The 13,050-nt window shown below is 37.3% G+C and overlaps 1 protein-coding gene across 4 annotated transcripts in view; it reads right to left on the bottom strand.

The window, feature by feature from the left end:
* Nucleotides 1–2,316: 2,316 nt before the first annotated feature.
* The window catches only part of tln2a (talin 2a), a 57,854-nt gene continuing 47,120 nt past the window's right edge, over nt 2,317–13,050 (bottom strand). For all 4 annotated transcript variants that reach the window (XM_084108000.1, XM_084107999.1, XM_084108001.1 and 1 more), the window contains 9 exons: nt 12,894–13,050; nt 12,690–12,797; nt 10,131–10,236; nt 9,622–9,746; nt 8,269–8,394; nt 7,803–7,865; nt 7,319–7,501; nt 5,252–5,377; nt 2,317–4,391 (listed from right to left, as the gene is read on the bottom strand). The exon at nt 12,894–13,050 is cut by the window's right edge and continues 29 nt beyond it. In XM_084108000.1, the coding sequence (XP_083964126.1) occupies nt 4,263–4,391; nt 5,252–5,377; nt 7,319–7,501; nt 7,803–7,865; nt 8,269–8,394; nt 9,622–9,746; nt 10,131–10,236; nt 12,690–12,797; nt 12,894–13,050 (1,123 nt within the window). In that variant the 3' untranslated portion in view covers nt 2,317–4,262. The remainder of the gene's footprint in view (nt 4,392–5,251; nt 5,378–7,318; nt 7,502–7,802; nt 7,866–8,268; nt 8,395–9,621; nt 9,747–10,130; nt 10,237–12,689; nt 12,798–12,893) is intronic.

The raw sequence follows: 13,050 nt of genomic DNA, 5'->3' as shown, positions 1-13,050 counted from the left end.
TTTGTATCATTTGTATGATGTAATTTGCAGTAATACACACTCTTAAAATGTTCCAAATGTGAGTTTTCACAGCAAGGCCATAAAATAACCAGAACTTTTCAGTGAAGCAATGCCACCTTAATTTTTAGGAATTTAGTCAAATAAATTTTGCTAATGAAAACTAGTCAAATTGACACTTTAAATGTTTAGAATGGTTATATTCTGTTAACTGAGATCTAAGATTAAAGTATTGCTAGAGAGGTGCTATTATGATGGAATAGAATTAAATAGCCATGAACTCCATTATGTTGAGACATAAAACATAACTATACACAATGGGTTCACTTCTCACTATCTTTCCCTCTCTCCTACTAAAATCATAATGCTTGAAACGTCTGCCTAAGAACATTTACCAGTTCTACTTGCCAAACCAATTGAAACTCCAATTGTACTAACTGTAAATCTTTAAACATGCGTATCTGCTATGATCATCTCCCCACAGGGGACTATAATTAGCACCTCTCTGAGTATGTGATCCCACCCAATATAGCCCCATACCCTCATGCTGACTAAGACATACCACCTCAGCCCTACCCCATGCCAAAGACCAATGGCTTAAAGGGGCAGCCAGCCTGAACTTAGTGCAGTACTGCCATACAGAGTTGATCTAGGACCAGATTACATGATCTCAGTTCACAATCATAAAGAATATCTCAGAATAACAGCAAAACCGGTAGAAACAGGATACTGATACATGCTTTAAAAGAACGAGACAATGTTTGTGTCAGTCGATTTAACAAATCACAGATGCAAAGTAAGTACCTTTTTTTAAAATGTATATATAAATCTCACAAAGCCTTACTATTTGGGGAGAAGGGTGAGAAGGTACATAGAAGGTAAACTTGCTTCTATTTGGCATCTTGCAAAATATTTATAACTTTCTAAATTGGGACTATACATATTTACAGATGACTGCATAGAACATTAATCCAAACTCAAGCATAGTTCATGTGAGATAGCAAAATATTAATATTTTTCTCAAAGGAAGATTTGTCACAAATACTAAACTTTTGTATTTTACCCTTTTGTGATGAACATTTTGAACACACTGTCTCTCAGCTGCCAACTATTTTATAGTACTTTTTGTTTCCCTTTATTGCCCGTCTACTGATAAAAATGATTCTGTGGTGAAGTAAATACTACAGAAAAACAAACAAATGTAATTTCTACATGAAATAGTTAAGTCAAGAAATCAAGTAAATTCTATATTAGTGCTCAATTCAAGCTTGTAGAACTTAAATCGTAAAAAATATTAAAAATGAAGTAAAACCTACTCAACATTTTTTTTTTTTTTTTTTGATACTGGTGTTCCCATCATGCACTGGGGCATGACTAATTAACAAGGTTGATTTCTCTCTGTTTTCCTGCTGTATTTACATGGTTTTATCTTTGCTTTTGTTGTCAGGTTTAGTGACTTGCCATTTTGTGACATCTGGAGTTTATTTGCTATACTCAAAATGACACATTCATACTGTATACTCAAAAACGATCCATCGAATGTTACTGTCATTGTGTATTGTGCATCAAGCAGAGGTCTCTGCGTTCAGGTATCACATTTTGTCAATTACATAGAAATGGTGTCTACACAATATCTATTGTTTTATATACTTAGATGTTCCTAAGTAAAGCATACACTTTAAAAGCGTGGTTTAATTCAATATAATTAGAGTTACATTGTTTGAGTAAAAAGTTTTGCAAAGTAAAATCCAACTAAGTAGAAATTACTCAAACTTTTACTGGCCAAGTTAGTTATTTTCTTTGTTCATTTTACTTAAGTTAAGTAGAGTTAACTTAATTCCTTATGTGAAATTTACTTTAATTTAAAAATGTACACAAAATTTTCAGTGCATGTTTTTTAAATGTTAATTTAAACTGTATGAATAAAAAAGTATGAATAAAATTAATAATTACTACAACTATCAGTATTATTATTACTACTACTATTATTATAAAATGAACAAAGTATTAATACATTATTATTATTGTACACATTAAATACACAAGTGATTAACTATGGGAAGTGACAGAAAGCTGAAGCCCATGCAAATGTTTTTGTAACATAATAAATGAAAGAATAAATTAAAAGGTTTGTGAGAGTTCATTCTCCAATATACCATATAAGAAGAAACCTTATAAAATAAGAATTGTGATAGTTAACTTTCTAACACGGCTCAGTGCACAGCCAGCAACTTATACTGTGGTTCCATTGCCAGTTCACTCTCAGGCAAGGTATAAGAAAAGCATTCCATATGAAGATGAACATCATATAAACAGAACTATACTTTGAAACCCTTTATTTTAAGTTAAAATGTTCTTCATTATAGACAGATGCTTTACATGTAACTTCAGGTCTACGCTTTTACGGCAATGCTACAAGCAATTATTCAAAGACACCCAAAAATAAACAAGTCAATTGATTTTTCAAAATGTGAAGTCACATTCAGGAATTTCTCAATATTTTAGACTCTTCTATAGTCAATGCATGAGATGGCAACATTGATCATTCTGCAACTCTGCCATTAGACGACGTGAAGCATGCACAAGAAATGCAGGACGAACATGTGCTGTCTTAACATAAACACATATTCGTATAGAAGCCATATACATTTACAGCCACATGAAGCAGACAGACACTTTCCAGACAGAACTATAGCTAAAGGGAGGAACTGCTTAAAGTGAGTTGCACAGGCCACGTTATGGCCGACAATGACTTGTTGCAGTAATTACCAAACTTCAACTCGTACTCTTCCAGCTCTGAGCATGAGAGAGCACAAAAGTAGTAACAGATAAGCAGCAACTCAGCTTTGACAGACACACTACGGTGAATGCAAGCCAGAATGTACACACCTGATCTTGTCTCCTGCAGTCAGAGAACTGATACGTTCATTTGACTGATAAACTAAGGCACTGAAACTAAATGCACATAAAGCCAGAGAAAGGAGGGCTGTAGTAGCAAAGCAGTGAAGCACTGAGAACCGAATGTGATTTAGAATGCATATGACCATCATACAAGCATAAAAGTGACACACCAGAAGATAAGGCTAAAAATCAGAAAGTCATACCAGCATCAAATGATTTAGAACATTTAGATAAGGGATATGATGAAAAGAAAAAATAACTCAAAGTAGCTACAAACAGCACTATAAAATACTGCAGTGGCCAATAATTTCAGGACGAGAAAAAAAAAAAAAATCTTAAAAATTTGCATAAATGTTGAAGTTACAGTATGTCTGGCTCTACCAAAAGTGAAAAGAAATATTCAATCAGCCTTTTAAACATACATCCTCATGCCTGCAGACAACAAATATGAGAAATTCAATTCCATTTTAACACATACATTCAGTATTTAGGGTTCATTCATGTAAAAAAAAAAACCTGATGTGGTTTAAGGTCAAATTTTATAAAGGTTTTAAGGAGTTAGAGGTGGATTTTCCACAGTACTTTTTTGAGGTTAATATGGTCTTTTGATTCTCCATTTATAATCCATGAATCACTACATCCGGTCATTGCATTCTCAAAAAGCGTATGGTCAGCAAGAAAAAATCATTTGAGAAGCTGCATTTTAGACCTTTCATTCTGAGTGATTTTGTTTTACATTGCACATGTACGCACATTTCGCTACATAAATATCTTTTATTTGTATACTTTGTGAACTTCGAAGCAATGAAAGTGAAGCATAAAAAAAACGTATCTCACCATTACAAATGTACAAGTGTTAAACATTCAACTGGAGTTTAAAAGGCTGTTCTCTAACAATCAGGTTTCCTTTCTGCTCGACTTTAAACTTGATGTAAATGTCAAAGTCTGTACCTTGTTTGAAACCCTAAAATGCTTTATTTTAATGACTGAGCTCAAACAGGCCCATCTCATTAGTTCATCTTCAACACTCCAATCCCACAAGTGTAATCCCGCTGTTCGGCACGAACATGCACACACACTGACAAGTTCAGAATCATGCCAGAAATCCAAAGCTTCTTCATGAGGGTGTGGTGGAGGCATGAACACATTCACGGTAAAGGAGATGAGATGATTGTTGTTTGTATAGTTCTTCAAGAGTTTAAATATTAAAAAATTCACAATCCAGTCAACTAATTCAATAACCCTTCATCAGTTTCGTAGGTGTTGTATGGACTGCACTATATGTTGAAGAGAAATCCATCTGCGCTCTGAAGGCAAAAATCAAATGGTGGACAACTTGATCAAGAGGAAGCCAACATATATGTTTAGTCCTCATCTTCTCTGAGTTCACTTGGCAGGAACTTGTACTGTTGTTGTCTGATCTGTGCCAGCTTCTTACGGGCCTCTTCCAGCTCCCTCTCCTTCCTCAACATCTCCTCCTGAGCAGCAATAATCTGGGCCAAACAGACAATGGAACACAATTAAAACAATAACTGAATAAAGCTTAATATGGGGCAGCATAAATTGAATAACATACACACACACACACACACACACACACACACACACACACACAAAAGACAGGGAATGTGCCAAAACATGTATTCAGAGTGGTTTTGCATTACATTACTCATTTAGACACATTTTGTCGTCTACATAAATGTATTTATTTACTTAACTTTATCTATTTAACTTAACAAAAACATGGGCATCAAGAAAAAAATAATTGGTAAAGATGCATTTTAGACATTCAGTGGTTTTGTATTAAATTGCACATTTACACACATTTAATTTTCTACATAAATTTAGATAAAAATTGTATTATAAATAACTACAATAAAAAAACGTATGTGCATTCCGAGTGTACATATTTATGCACATTTAATTTTATAGGTAACACTTTACAATAAGGTTCATTAGTTAACATTAGTTACTGCATTAACTAACATGAACTAACAATGAGCAATACATTTGTTACTGTATTAGTTCATCTTTGTTAATAAAAATACAGCGGTTCATTGTTTGTTCATGTTAGTTCACAGTACATTAACTAATGTTAACAAATACAACCTTTGATTTTAATAATCTATTAGTAAATGCTGAAATTAATATTAACTAAGATTAATAAATGCTATAGAAGTATTGTTCATTCTTAGTTCAAGTGTTACCATTTTATACGTAAATATTTATTTTTATTATTAACAACAACAATAATAATCAAATATATTATTAATATAGATAATAAAAAAATAGTACATTATTAACTAATTATTATTAAATAAAGCATAGATAGAATTCGGCCTGTAAATCTTACCTGAGCAATTCCTCCGACAAACCTGGTCTTGACCACCACATTGTCATCATCAGACTTGTTGAAAGCAGCTTTCTGGGCAGCTCGAACCAGACTGTCAGAGGCACGTTTCACAGCATTGCCTGCAGCCTGCAGATAACACAAGTTCAAGAAATATGTCTATGAAATACATAGTAAATGAAGATAGTACGGTAAGGCTAGGCTTACATGTGAACATTTAAGGCCCCGACATACAGCAAGCGAAATCGAAGAATGAACTGCTGGGACGCCATTTCAAACAATATCAGGTCAAAACGAAATTCGCTTAGAGTTCGTTTTGGGAGTTCGAAACATCTTGCCAAAGCAAAACTTTTCGTCCGCAAGGGAAAAAATTAACATACAGGAGAGCTGCTTGATTTTCATGTTTAATACATTAAAGCTGCTTGATTTTAAGCAATCTTTTGTATAAAGTGATATATAAATAAACATGACGTGACTTTACTTATGCTGGGTACACACCAAAAGATTTTTTACATCTTATAAGATTTTCAAAATGTGATAGATCACAAACATGAGGACAAAAAATCCTAGATTTAAGCGTTTTGCTCCTATAGTGTGTGGTGTGCCATGATGTGACAAAGACAGCACACCACACATGAACAGATTTTCAACCAGAGTCTCGACTGTGAACACAGGAAATCTCGCGAGACTTCTGAATAAGCATTGCGGACGATATGCAGGAAGAAAACTGCGACGATAGTGTTTGGAATGATTTTCACAGAACATGTTGTATAAACATTCGTGCTGTTGCCACAAATCAACAAGCTGATTCTCCATCTCTGCTGTCCACATCAATTTCACTTTGTGCTGCGCCATGACTGCGTTTGTTATGCTTCCGTCTTCCATCATCTCGCTTCCTGATTGGATATGAGTTCATTTCATGTGATAATCTCCAGAGCGTGCGCGCGTTTGTCCTCGGGGTTCGTAAATATCGTAAATATTAAACGTTGAATATTTACGATTCGTGATCGGGGCAGCTCCAACGTTCTTCCGATCAGGTTCGGACACTCTTAACACACCTCACATCAAGGGAAAATCTGATAAGATAATCTGTAGAACCATCAAGATAATCGGGACATAGTCGGAAGGGAGGAAATCGGCCCAAAATCAGCCTGATTATCTTTTGGTGTGTACCAGCATTAAGTGACGAATTGCAGCGCTTGTGCAAACATATCCACGTTGCTATGATGATCAGATGCTTTTCTTATGCTTTATTAAAAAATGCTTGCTGTTTTCAAATTTTTGTTGTGTGTTTATTTTGTTGTTAAGAGGAAAGCACACAGCAGCAATTTACATATTCATCTAAACGCCGCTCTCAGCATCGGATGTTCGCTGACAGTAATCGTTGTCACCGACGAAAGAACTTCACCGTGAGTATATCGGGGCCTTTACAGTGCAGTTACTATTTGAATATCAGAATTAATTAATTCGTTACATTTATATAGCGCTTTTTCTGAGACCTCAAAGCGCTTTACATAGATGGGGGAATCTCCTCAACCACCACCAATGTGCAGCATCCACTTGGATGATGCGACGGCAGCCATATTGCGCCAGAACGCCCACCACACACCAGCTTACTGGTGGAGAGGAGACAGTGATGAAGCCAATCAGTATATATGGGGATGATTAGGAGGCCATGATGGATGGGCCAAGGGGCAAATTTGGCCATGATGCCGGGGTTATGCCCCTACTCTTTTTCGAAGGACATCCTGGGATTTTTAATGACCACAGAGAGTCAGGACCTCGGTTTAACGTCTCATCCGAAGGACGGTGCTCTTTTGGCAGTATAGTGTCCCCGTCACTACACTGGGGCGTTAGGACCCACACAGACCACAGGGTGAGCACCCCCTGCTGGCCTCACTAACACCTCTTCCAGCAGCAACCTGGTTTTTCTCAGGAGGTCTCCCATCCAGGTACTAACCAGGCTCAGCCCTGCTTAGCTTCAGTGGGCAACCAGTCTTGGGCTACAGGGTGATATGGCTGCTGGCATAGAATTAATTCAATCTTTTTTCTTTATGTAACCGTATATACCTGTAGCCTCCTCATAGCCTCTGAATCCTGGTCAGCTTTAACCTTGCACGCCACCAACAGCTGTGCAGTGGAAGCAGCCACTTGTTTGGCAGAAGAGATGAGCTTTTCTTCACTGGCATGGCCTTGGACTGATGCGTTTGCTGCCTCACAGAGGTTACTGGTGGCTGCGGCAACCATGCGTGCCTGTAACAGTGAGGAAACAAAGCAGTCATACAGGGATACAACATGATGACATTTTATTGTCACTGTTAAATGCTTAAGGACTTACAGCACAGTGTATTGTTAACTCTGACTTCCAAAGTACATACCTTATTATCCAATGTTGGTTTGTGCTATTGCACTTTTCATGTAATATGAGCCCCGGTGTTTTTTGTTTTTTGTTTTTGTACATTATATGTGATGTTACAGACATGTGATGTACATTGTTGTGTAAGTGTTTAAGAAAATGCAATAAAAACATTATTACCAAAAAAAAAGGACTTACAGCAGATATCAGCCCTTGAGACCACTGTCCATCATCCACAGCATTGGCAGGGATGGTTCCCACCTTCACAAAGTAAAAAAAGATGGCAATGAGTCAATGAAAAATGCAAGAAACAGTTGCTTTTAAAGTCAGGCTATGAAGTCAATGTATCCATGTACATCATTATTTTTTTCATGTGCCCTCGTAATATTGAATCAAAACAGCTTCCCCTCCCTCTTGCAGCATGATCCTTTCTCTTCTCTGATGACGAGAGACAACCTGTCTCTCACATGAGATCACAGCAACAGCAGATCACAACGATCCAATCAATTCCCCATGGACAAAATCAAGTCACGCCCCACACTTTTTTCTCATTCAAGAAGGATATACGTCACAATAGGGAAGAAAAGACTATTGCAATGTCCATTTCATGCGAACATTATACGGACTAGTCAAGCTTTGTTTGGTTCATGCTATGTTTTCTTACCTTGCCTTGGGCTACGAGTTCTCTCTGAGCTGCTGAAGCTGATTTTACAAGGGCGCTGGTGGCTGCAGCGATAGATTTGGCTGCCTCAAGTATCTGCTCTTCAAAGTTTAAACTCTCATCAGCTTGCTGCAAAGAAAAAATAGGAAAAGTTCAGTTGTTACATTTAATTTGATGGGTGGAACAACAATAACAAAAAAGTGAAAATTATCAGCAATGTAGTTTCTTTAAGAGTCTATAAGGAATTAGCTCCTGTAAGAAATTATAGTCTGCCCCGACCCAGATTCCACTCCAAGATAGGTGGTTTATCATGCTCATTCCCCAAAAATGGCTTAATTATCATAGAGAACAACAAAGTCCACAATTTTATTGTTTATTTAAGTGCACCACATCCTAAGCAAATAGTCATCAATTTTAGAATGGGAACATGTGTGGGAATCTGAGAGCCATCTCAGACAATAGGGTGTCTGAACTTTAGTAACATACAAGACACAGCTGTTAAAACAATAACCACTTCATTTACACGAGTAGTAAATTGTAACTGTATAAAAGGTTTGAGTTTAGGATGTGCAGGGTTCAATACATTAGCTCCCTATGTTACATTGTTTACATTTGCAGCTGAGGGGGAAATTACAAAACATTTGGAAAATGTATCATATTAACATTATTAATATTGTTTTATATATATGGTTTTACTGGGCAAGTGTTCAAAGACACACAAGGAACTTCTTGTGGCATTTTGAATTCCAGTACACTACAAATACATGCAAACATATAACAGTTTTAAATTTTATTATAGAATACAAATATACATGATATAGAATTAATAAATATTACATTAATATACTACCAGTCAAAAGACTGGAATAATTATGATTTAGATTAAGAATCTCATGCTTCACCAGGGCTGCATTTATTTGATCAAAAATACAGTAAAAATAGTAACATTGTGAAATATTACTACAATTTTAAAAAGCTGTTTTCTATTCTGTTGCCTTTGGCTTGCTCATTTGGGGATATATGGAGATATTTAATTTAATTAATCAATCAACAATACTATTGATCAGCATTACCAAACGTGGACGTTTTCCACTAGAAACAAATATTGATGTATTATTTTAATTTAATACTGTGAAGCTGCTTTGATACAATCTGTATTGTGAAAAGCGCTATATAAATAAACTTGACTTGACTTGACTTGACTATTATAATAAATATTTCAAAATGTAATTTATTCATGTAATGGCAAAGCTGAATTTTCAGCAGGTTTACTCCAGTCTTCAGTGTCACGCATTCCAAAAATCATAAATGCAGCCTTGGTGAGTCTTTAAACAGTGCATTAAGCATGTGCATTACCCTTGGTTTGGCTCTTGGTTTGAGCTGCTCAAGTTTCTTGGCCGCTGCTTCAATTGAGGCAGCAGCTCCCAATAACTCAGTTTCAGCGATCACAGTAGGATCCTCAGGGTCGACCCACTCAGTGCCTAAACACACAATACACACACTGATCAACTGTTTGGCAGGCCTAGATTCAACACATAGACGGCATGCTGCAATAACGAAACTTGTGTCAGTTGCATGGACAATGGATGATGCCTTTTAAAACAAACATGCCAGAGTGTAATTAATTTTGCCCACAAATGAAATGAATCAAAACAAATGAACAAGACACAAATGTGGTTAAATAAGTAAGTGTTCTAAATGGAGTTTGCAAAGATGGAATAACATTTGTAGTCTCATGGTACTCACCCACATCTTGAGTGAGACGGGAAAGACAGGAAACTTTACTCAGCACAATAAATCTACAGATTACACTGAGCGAGTGTGTATACATCTTAATGAAGGTGTGTGTCTGTGAGTGAGGTTACCTTTCATAGCCTCTGCTGTTTGAATCAGTTCAGTAACAGCTGCAGCAACCTTCTTCGAGAACATCGCCAACTTCTGTTTCTGGTCACCTGTTGGCTTTTGTAAGACCTGAAACAAATATTTATGCACATAAACAGTTCTGGTTAAACTCCCCCTATTATGCTTTTTTCAGATATTACTTTTCATGTAGTGTGTTATATAGCTGTTTGTGAATGTAAAAAGGCTGGCAAAGATGAATGATTAATTATCGCCCCAAAAGAACGGACCGATTCTGAACTACTTGAAATGAGTCGTCAGTAATTCCAGTCTTTCTTCCTGCACAAACCTTCATAGGTTTTTAACAAATTTGCATAATTCCAGCCTATGGTCTTCATTGGCAGCCTGCGAAAAATGTCTACTTTGACCCGCCCTCAAACACTGTAGTTAGTTATAGCTGAGGCCTGGAAGAGTTTGGTTCGTTTTGCCAACATGTCAAAAATACGCTGTTTTATGCTCTGCGAAAGCAAATCCACATTGCATGCACTTCCCAAAGGATGAGGACTGAATTGACACAGTTAAACAGAGGCCATCGTTACTGTCTGCATCCCTGTGTATAAAAGTGCTGAGAAAACCCCCGGAGTGGAAATTCATATATGGTAATGGACATTTTGTTTCTAACAAGCACTATAAGCGGTAGACCAATCAAAACAGACTGGTCCATCTGACCAATTAGAGCAGAGTAGGCTCTCGGATAGGAGACAGCGTGAGAAAAGCTCACATAATATACAGTGCCTTGCGAAACTATTCGTAGCCCTTCATTTTTTTTCTCATTTTATGTTGCTGCCTTTAACTACTTTAAATTACTTTTTTCACATCAAGCTATACACCATAACGACAAAGCAAAAAAACAGATGTGACAACGTTGTTGTACAACTGAAATAAGTTCATTGCATAAGTATTTGTACCTAACTCAAACTTGTACTTAACTCAGTACTTAGTTGAAGCACTTTTACAGCCTCAAGTCTTTTTGGGTATGATGTGACAAGCTTTGCACATCTACATTTGGGTATTTTCTGCCATTCTTCTCAGTTCCTCTCATGCTCTGTCAGGTTGGATGGGGACCGTCGGTGGACAAACATTTTCAGGTTTCTTCATAGATGTTCTATTGGGTTCAAGCCCAGGCTCTGGCTGGGCCACTCAAGGACATTCAATTTTTATAAGCCCGGTTTATAAGCCACTCTTGCATTGTATTAGCTGTGTATTTAGGGTCATTGTCCAGTTGGAATGTGAACCGTCTGCCCAGTCTGAGGTTCTGAATGCTCTGGCCTAGGTTTTCATTAAGGCTAACTCTTTATTCTGCTGTGTTGGGCTTTCCTCCTAACCTGACGAGTCACCCAGTCCCTACCACAGAAGATCACCCCCACAGCATGATGCTGCTACCACCACACTTTACTGTTGGGATGGTATTGTGCAAGTGATGAGCAATGCCTGGTTTCCTCCACACATGACGCTTGGAACTGAGATTCATCAGATCAGATATTCTTGTTTCTCACAGTCTGAGAGTCTCATTTAGGAGCTTTTAGTGAGTTTTCATGTGTCTTCACTGAGGAGAGGTTTTAGTCTGGCCACACTGCCATAAAGCCCAGATCGATGGAGTGTTGCAGTGATATGTCCTCCTGCAAGTTTCTCCCATCTCCATATATGATCATGGAGCTCAAATAGAGTGACCATCAGCTTCTTGCTCAACACTCTAACCAAAGCCCTTCTTCATCGATTGCTCAGTTTGGCTAGGAGGCCAGCTCTAGGAAGAGTCCTGGTTGTTCCAAACTTTTCCATTAAGGATTATGGAGGCTACATGCCTCTGTGAACCTTTAATGCAGCAGATTTTTTTTTTTGTAGTCTGTCCCAGATCTGTCTTGACACAACCGTGTCTCTGAGCCCTATAGGCAGTTATAGGCAAGAACTCTCTATATAGTTCTCTATAGGCAAGCCTCATGGCTTGGTCTTTGCTCTTATATGCATTTTCAGCTGTTAAACCTTTTATTGAGAGATGTGTGCCTTACCAAATCATACCCATTCAATTGATTTTGCCACAGGTTAACTCCACTGAAAGTGTAGTAACATCTACAAGCGAAATTGGAATGCTCTTGACCTTCCCAGAAAAGGTGCATAAGTATTCATACCCTTTTCTGGGACAATGCAATTATTTGAGTAATTGAGTATTCAATGTAATAATTTATTTTTAATAAATTTACAGAACAAATTTGTTGTTTGCTTTGTCATTATGGTGTATGGAGTTTAGATTGATGGGGAAAAAAATAATTTAAAGCAGTTTAGCATTAGTCTGCAACATAAAATGTGGAAAAAAAACCAAAGTGCTACAAATACTTTCACAAGGCACTGTACATCGATGTTGCAATGTATATTAAGATAAAATTAAAGTGTTTTTGACCTTGGATGCATGTAAACCTATTGTAGGAAACCCCCAAAACCAAATTTAGAAACCTTCAAAAGAGCATAATCCTGAAGCAGCAAAGCAGTGTACAGATGCATTTTGTGTGTGAACGAATGTGTGTTTGTACCTGTAGGACAAGTTCTAGGAGATCTATATATCCATTGGTACATTCAGTGCCGTATAACAGAGCTCTTCTCCTGACGTCGTCACTCACTTCCTCGTGATATGCCGCTTGCTGAGGTGGAAAATACTGAGTCCATTACGCACACCAAAACCACCTTCGCTAACCCACAGATAATAAAGCATAGATGGACACTGGCAGAAAACACACCTTGCATGTGGTCAGCATATCAGTTATGACCTTGCGGCTGAGGTTCGCCGTGGAGATGACATCTTCCTGTCTGGCAGAATTTCCTGCTGCAACAGCTTTAGCAGTTGCAGTGGTGATGCCCTTCGTCATGCGAATGAACTCTTCTGGAGTAGTTGAC

The sequence above is a fragment of the Abramis brama genome (genome assembly GCF_963993115.1).
Source record: "Abramis brama genome assembly, chromosome: 3".
In the NCBI taxonomy this organism is placed as follows: domain Eukaryota; kingdom Metazoa; phylum Chordata; class Actinopteri; order Cypriniformes; family Leuciscidae; genus Abramis; species Abramis brama.
The sequence above is the reverse complement of the archived record's forward strand: the minus strand, read 5'-3'. Positions and strand labels throughout refer to the sequence as shown.